The following is a 7,322-nucleotide window of genomic DNA, read 5'->3' on the forward strand; positions in this document are numbered from 1 at the left end:
GCACTTAAGTGTAGCTGTCCAACAAGCAGTTTCGATTTCTCCCATTTTCGGAGTATTTGCTTTGCCTGTGTTAATTGCTTGGAGAGACAGCTGTCCTCACTCAGGCGTTTGAAAGCACTAGCCTATATTTCTGTTGTGTGCGCGCTGTCGCGGAAGCGTCAGCGGTAGCGTTCAGCTCTCCTCGTGTGAAGACCGACTCGGGTAAAGACCATCGACTCTACCTGCGCGACTCCACCGAGCAAGGACACCTAAAAGGCACTTAAGTATCCTCTTCTCCCTCTTCCTTTCACACTGGTATAGTATCTCCCTTACTCAATATGTGCTTTCAATACATTCCTGTTGTCTCTCGACGACGCTCTCTCATCACGCACAGAAGGCAGCGCAATACTGCTAATCTGCGTCACAAGAGCTGGATGTGCTGCTGTCTTCCTTCCCTGAGGATGGCACCCCACTTGTAGCCTTTGGTGATTTCAACATTCATCTAGACAAGCCGAATGCAACAGACTTCATCTCTCTCCTAGCCTCATTCGATCTCAAACGGCTCATCACCATAGGTACTCACAAATCAGGCAACCAACTGGACCTGGTATACACACACAACTGCATCACGGACAACATTTTGGTGAAACCTCTCCATGTTTCTGATCATTTCCTCATTACTTTCAATCTACAACTCTCTACCAATGCTCCACCAACCCCCCTACCAGTTACTTTCAGATGAAACCTGCGCTCACTCTCTCCCTCCCATCTTTCCTCTGCTGTGTCATCTTCTCTCCCCTCACACTCACAATTCTCATCTCTGGATGTTAATACCGCAACAGATACTTTATGCTCCACTTTAACTTCTTCTTTAGGCAATATCTGCCCTATCTCCTCCAGGCCAGCACGTACTACTCCCTCTAACCCCTGGTTATCTGAGGTTCTTCATGAACACCGGACTAAACTCAGGGCAACAGAGAGGAAATGGCGCAAATCAAAAGACACAACTGACCTTAGTATGTATCAATCTCTGCTCTCTTCCTTTTCTGCTGATGTTCATGCTGCAAAATCTTCTTATTTCCACAACAAGATCAACAGCACCGCTAACACACAAACTCTTTTCAAGACATTCAACTCTCTCCTCTGTCCACCTCCACCACCACCCACCTCCTCTTTAACTGCTGATGATTTTGCTAACTTCTTTACCAACAAAACAACAACTATCAGCAGTCAGTTCTCAGCTCCACACACACAGGAACCCAGTCCAACCCCTCCCACTCCCAAAAACCTTCTCTCCTCCTTCTCTCCACTAACCGAGGAAAAAGTATCTAAACTTCTCCTCTCCAGTCACCCCACCACCTGCCCTCTAGATCCCATCCCCTCACACCTTCTACAAGCCATCTCTCCCACACTTCTACCAGCACTCAAACACATCATCAACTCATCGCTCCACACTGGCACTTTTCCTACAGCATTCAAGGAGGCTCAAATAACTCCACTGCTTAAGAAACCGACATTAAACACATCACTCTTAGAGAATTACAGACCTGTCTCTCTCCTACCATTCATTGCGAAAACACTTGAACGAGTTGCCTTCAACCAAGTATCATCTTTCCTCTCTCTGACCAACCAACTAGATGTAAACCAATCTGGCTTCAAGAAAGGGCATTCAACCGAGACTGCATTTCTGTCAGTCACAGAAGCCCTACGGATCGCAAAAGCTGCCTCCAAATGATCAGTTCTCATTCTCCTGGATCTGTCTGCTGCCTTCGACACTGTGAATCATCAGATCCTCCTGTCCACCCTCTCATCACTGGGCATCACAGGAACTCCTCTCCACTGGTTTGAGTCCTATCTCACAGGTAGGTCATTCAGGGTCGCATGGAGTGGCGAGTTATCCAAAGCACATCAACTGACTACAGGGGTTCCTCAGGGTTCAGTTCTTGGACCGCTCCTCTTCTCCATTTACACCACATCACTGGGACCCATCATACAGGCACATGGCTTCTCTTACCATTGCTATGCTGATGACACCCAGCTCTACCTCTCATTTCAACCTGATGATCCCACAGTAGCTGCACGTATCTCAAGCTGCCTGGCGGACATCTCGGCATGGATGAAGGAACATCACCTGCAGCTCAACCTGGCAAAGACTGAGCTTCTCGTCCTCGCTGCCAATCCGTCTCTACAGCACGACTTCACTATCCAGCTAGATTCAACTTTAATCACCCCATCAAGGTCGGTCAGAAACCTTGGAGTAACATTTGATGAGCATCTGACCTACACAGACCACATCACATAGACAGCTCGATCATGCAGGTTTGCACTGCACAACATCAGGAAGATCAGGCCCTTTCTAACTGAGCATGCAACACAACTTCTCGCCCAGGCCTTGGTTATCTCTAGGCTTGATTACTGCAATGCTCTTCTGGCCGGTCTTCCATCATGTGCTACTAAACCTCTACAAATTATCCAGAATGCTGCAGCCCGTCTTGTCTTCAACGAGCCCAAAAGGGCCCACGTCACTCCTCTGTTCATCTCTCTGCACTGGCTACCACTCGCTGCTCGCATCAAGTTCAAGGGATTGACGCTTGCTTACAGATCACCCACAGGCTCAGCTCCCTCCTACTTTCACTCGCTCCTACGAGTCTACATCCCTACCAGAAGCCTGCGATCGGTCAATGAGCGACGTCTCGTGGTACCATCACAGAGAGCCACAAAATCACTCTCCAGAACATTCTCATTCACGGTTCCTTGCTGGTGGAATGATCTCCCTACCCTCGTCCGGAATGCAGAATCCCTGACCACATTCAAAAGACAACTGAAAACTCATCTCTTTAATCCTCCCTTGTTTGGCTTATGCTACTCTGAGCAATGCCAGAACTTTGTATTTTGAGCACTTCTTGCGTTATTTTTGCCTCTTCATGATGACTCGCTTGCTGTAGTCCTCTGTTGTAAGTCGCTTTGGATAAAAGCGTTTGCTAAATGACTAAATGTAAATGTAAATGATTTAACTGCACTGACACCATCGAATAAGAAAATTTGAACTGAATTGAGATGGGTTGTGATGGGTTTGCAGCATCGTCACTGTTATTGAACTGAATTGAATCAACATTGAACTGACTTGAGCTGAATAATAACACTTGTCTTCTGCCATATGAATAAATGTGATGACTAACTTGATTTTAAAAAAATTTCCCACTTCAGAAAAAGAGGATGGGACCAATGACCGAACCTTGATGTACTACGTGAATGATGGCGTTCATGGTTCCTTTAACGGCATTCTGTTCGACCATGCGCATGTCTTGTCCATTCTACACAAGGTGTGGAAATTTAGTTTTAGCCCATCAGATTGTCTTTTTTTTTTTTTTTTTTTTATGATGGTTTTTATTCTCTAAAACTAACCCGTACACTCTTGTAGAAACCCAAGCCTGATGAGCGCATGTACCCATGCAGTATTTGGGGACCCACCTGTGATGGGCTGGACCGCATCATGGAGCATTGCAGCCTGCCGGACATGCAGGTGGGCGACTGGCTGCTGTTCGAGAACATGGGTGCCTACACTGTAGCCGCATTCTCCACCTTCAATGGCTTCCAGAAACCCGACATTTACTACATCATGTCCCGAACAGCCTGGTAAGTTGGGTTTGGGAAGTCATTTTCATGATGTTAACTGTTCTTTAAAGGGTAACTAAACCCCTGGTCAGAGCCTGACTCCACCCACTGGCAATATTTGAGTGGAGGGGGTGGAGGGGGTGTGTGCACCTGAGACGTATCTCTCTGTAGGCAAGGGTGTGGTTAGCTGGTACCCTCTTACATCACAGGGTACCACAACTGCCAATAGGAAAATTCAACTGCAGTAGCCACCGTTCAACCTGAAGAGGGCAGCACTCAGACGTTTTTACACCATATATTGTAGAAATAAAACACTTTATACCCAAATGTCAAAAAAAATGACTTGAATCAATGAACAGCATTAATAAAGCCCCAGTCTTAAGGCCATTGCACACTGAGTCCGAAATTCGCATCCGAAATTTTCGCACGTTAAAAAATAAATACGACCCCACGTTAAGTCAATCACGCTTGCACACTGCCTCCGAAACTTTTGTCCGTCATAAAAAAAATCGAAACGGGTTCGACTCAGTGTGCAATGGCCTTTACAGATCATTAACTAAAAAAAGTTTTAGGGTTTAGTTACCCTTTAAGTTCTTTCGTTTGACGTAGACCAAACACCTTACTAAAATGCTCAGTACCATCTAAAATAACACTGAATTTCTTAAATATTTAGTTTAAAATGATACAAATAATATTTTTAATATCTCAAAATAATGCTGCTTTCCAAACAAAAAGTATGATTATTGAGTAACGCTTTACAATAAGGTGTCACGGGACGGGGGAATCAAAGACGGCAGGCAGAGTTGAAGGATCCAAATGCAGAGAGATTTTAATGAAAATAAACAATCATAACTTACTTGAAAAACTAAATAACACTGAGAAAAACAAAGAAACCACGGGGAACTGGAGACACCTGCATGACATGAAACAACGACCGACAGAGAACCAGAGAAAACAAGGGCTATTTAAACAAAGGGGTAAACGAGCTTAACGAGGGAAAATGACACACCTGGAGCAGACTAATGAAAATGTAAAAGACTACAAAACTACAACCTAACCACAGGAAACAGGACACAGGAAAGACTACAGAAACTAGACAAAGAAACTACAACATAAAAGTCCCACAGAGCACAAGACACAGAAGCAGATCTGACATAAGGTTCATTAGTTAACTACCTTAGTTAACGTGGACTAAGAATGAACACTAAGACTAAGAATACTTCTACAGCATTTATTAATCTTAGATAATATTAAAGGGATAGTTCACTTTGAAATTAAATTTTGGTATGTTTTAGCTTACCTGAAGTGCATCCAAGATGTAGGTGTCTTTGTCTCCGCAGTAGTTTCAATTTTGATATTTGTAGGTCAAACCGTTCTTGTCTGTCAGTCATATAATGCAGGCATATAGGTACTGGCTCCAAAAGCATGCAGAGATGTCTCTAATAGCATGCAGAGAAAAGTCCAAATTAAAAAATTCCCCATCGTAAGTGCACATTGATGGCCTAAGACACGAAACAAGCGGTTTGTGTGAGAAAACGAACAGTATTTATATTGTTTTTATCTCTTTTACACAACCACGTCCAAGTGATCTGTTTACTTAGTCTGCGCAAGCAGTTTGTAAGCCATCTATCTTGAAGTTATGGTTGATTGCTCTTCGGCTGGATATCAACACACACAAACTTACTAAAGTTGCGGAGGGTCTGCAGCGATAATTTTTCCCCTGATGATTTTATAAAACAAGGAGAGGATCGCATAGTACTGTCATCATCAGCTGTACCTATGGTGTTTTCGCATCCAACGGAGGTATGTGAACAATTTGTAAAGCTGGCATTACATGAACTGAACAATAAAATGTATTTTTGATGTAAGTTAGTAAAACCAATTTTTTGGGTGGTTACTTGAATTTCTATAACTACTACTTTTTTATATGGGCACCATTTGGTAAGAATAGTTTTACATGAGAGAGATATGTAGTAAAACCAATGTGAAACTAAATAAGTTTAGCTCCTCACTGTGAAAGGTAACACTGCCGAAATCTCTGTGTAAACAATGAGTGACGTACACGCTCGAGAGACCACTTCCGGCGCTTTACGGCGCTTGCGCAGACTAAGTAAACAGATCACTTGGACGTGGTTGTGTAAAGGAGATAAAAACTATATAAATACTGTTCGTTTTCTCACACAAACCGCTTGTTTCGTGTCTTAGGCCATCAATGTGCACTTACGATGGGGAATTTTTTAATTTGGACTTTTCTCTGCATGCTTTTGGAGACAGTACCTATAGACCTGCATTATATGACTGACAGACAAGAACGGTTTGACCTAAAAATATCAAAATTGAAACTTCTGCGGTGACAAAGACACCTACATCTTGGATGCACTTGAGGTAAGCTAAAACATACCAAAATTTTATTTCAAAGTGAACTATCCCTTTAATTTGAACATTTACTAATATATGAATATAATCAAAGGTTGTGTTTGTTAACATTAATGTACTTTGAACTAACATGAACAAACTGAACAGCTGTATTTATATTAACTAACATAAACAATTAGCAATATTTGTTAGATTATTTATTTATCTTTGTTAATGTTAGTTAATGCATTAACTAATGAACCTTATTGTAAAGTGTTACCAATTGTGGTACTAAAAGAATCGTTACTGGAAAAGGCTGTTTTTGACGGACTGATCTTTGGTTGTAGGCAGTGCATGCAGCAGATCCGTGACCAGAGGATTCCTCTTCCCGCGGAGGAGCAGAGCGCTGGAAACATGCCATCTCACTGCGGCCGCGAGAGCAGCCTGGACGTGCCAGCCAAGCCAAGCCCTGCTCACGTGCTGTAACTCTCTGACCACCACGGCTAGAGCCAGTTCTCATTCAGACAGCGTTCATCATGCTTTTCACACCTAAACACTGTCTTGGGGTCCATTTCCAAATTTGTGCTTTTAAGTTACAACATAAGTTTAATTAACTATTCTAAATGCAGCTCTTTTGCCTCTTGTTTGTAAAAGTTGCAGACCTGAAAGACGCACATTATTGTCTGAAAGTCCTGTGGCTGTTTTTTAATTTAGTTTTTTTTTCTACTCATTTATTTTTTATTTATATATATATATATGTACTGTGATGGCAATTTTTATCTTTTATTTCTTATTTTGTTCTTCATGATTTAACAAATTAATGTTGTCTGTATTTTGAGCTGTATTATGATGTTGATACAGCTGGAGGGTGTGTGTGTGACAGGGGTGAGAAGATTCCCGAGCTGGGGAGGGGTTAAGACAACCAATGGGTCCTTAGTTCCTTTTGTTGTTAAGATAGCTTTGATGAGAGCATTATAAAACTACCAGCAGAACCCCTCCTCTGGGTCTCACTCCCGCCTACAGCTGGACTGTATGGTTGGAATCTGAGAACCATTCTTGCAAGAATGAATAAACCATCTTTAAGGACAATTTGGAATCATACTGCTTCTTACTGCCGAGATGTTGTTTTCATTTGTTAGTTATTGTTTTTTGCCACAACAATTGGTGTCAGAACTCAGAAGTGCGACTCCTTGAGGTTTTCTTCTGATCCTGAATACAACGGATTTGACGACTGATCATTGTAACCTGAGAAAGTCAAGTAAATTTTATGCCGAAAACTAGCTCGTAAAAGTGGACGGAAGAGCCACACCGTGGACGGAAGAGCCACACCGTGGACCGAAGAGCCACACCGATTAATTAGGTTTACTCAAAAT

At 42.6% G+C, this 7,322-nt stretch overlaps 1 protein-coding gene across 1 annotated transcript in view; it reads left to right on the forward strand.

Moving 5' to 3' along the window:
• LOC307008942 (ornithine decarboxylase-like) overlaps positions 1-7,036 on the forward strand; it is a 42,884-nt gene extending 35,848 nt beyond the window's left edge. Inside the window, exons 9-11 of the mRNA XM_079632271.1 lie at positions 3,187-3,302; positions 3,401-3,615; positions 6,297-7,036. Of these exons, the coding sequence (XP_079488397.1) occupies positions 3,187-3,302; positions 3,401-3,615; positions 6,297-6,435 (470 nt within the window). The 3' untranslated portion in view covers positions 6,436-7,036. The remainder of the gene's footprint in view (positions 1-3,186; positions 3,303-3,400; positions 3,616-6,296) is intronic.
• The last annotated feature ends 286 nt before the right edge of the window (positions 7,037-7,322 follow it).

This window comes from Phoxinus phoxinus (assembly GCF_949152265.1).
Source record: "Phoxinus phoxinus genome assembly, chromosome: 13".
Classification (NCBI taxonomy): domain Eukaryota; kingdom Metazoa; phylum Chordata; class Actinopteri; order Cypriniformes; family Leuciscidae; genus Phoxinus; species Phoxinus phoxinus.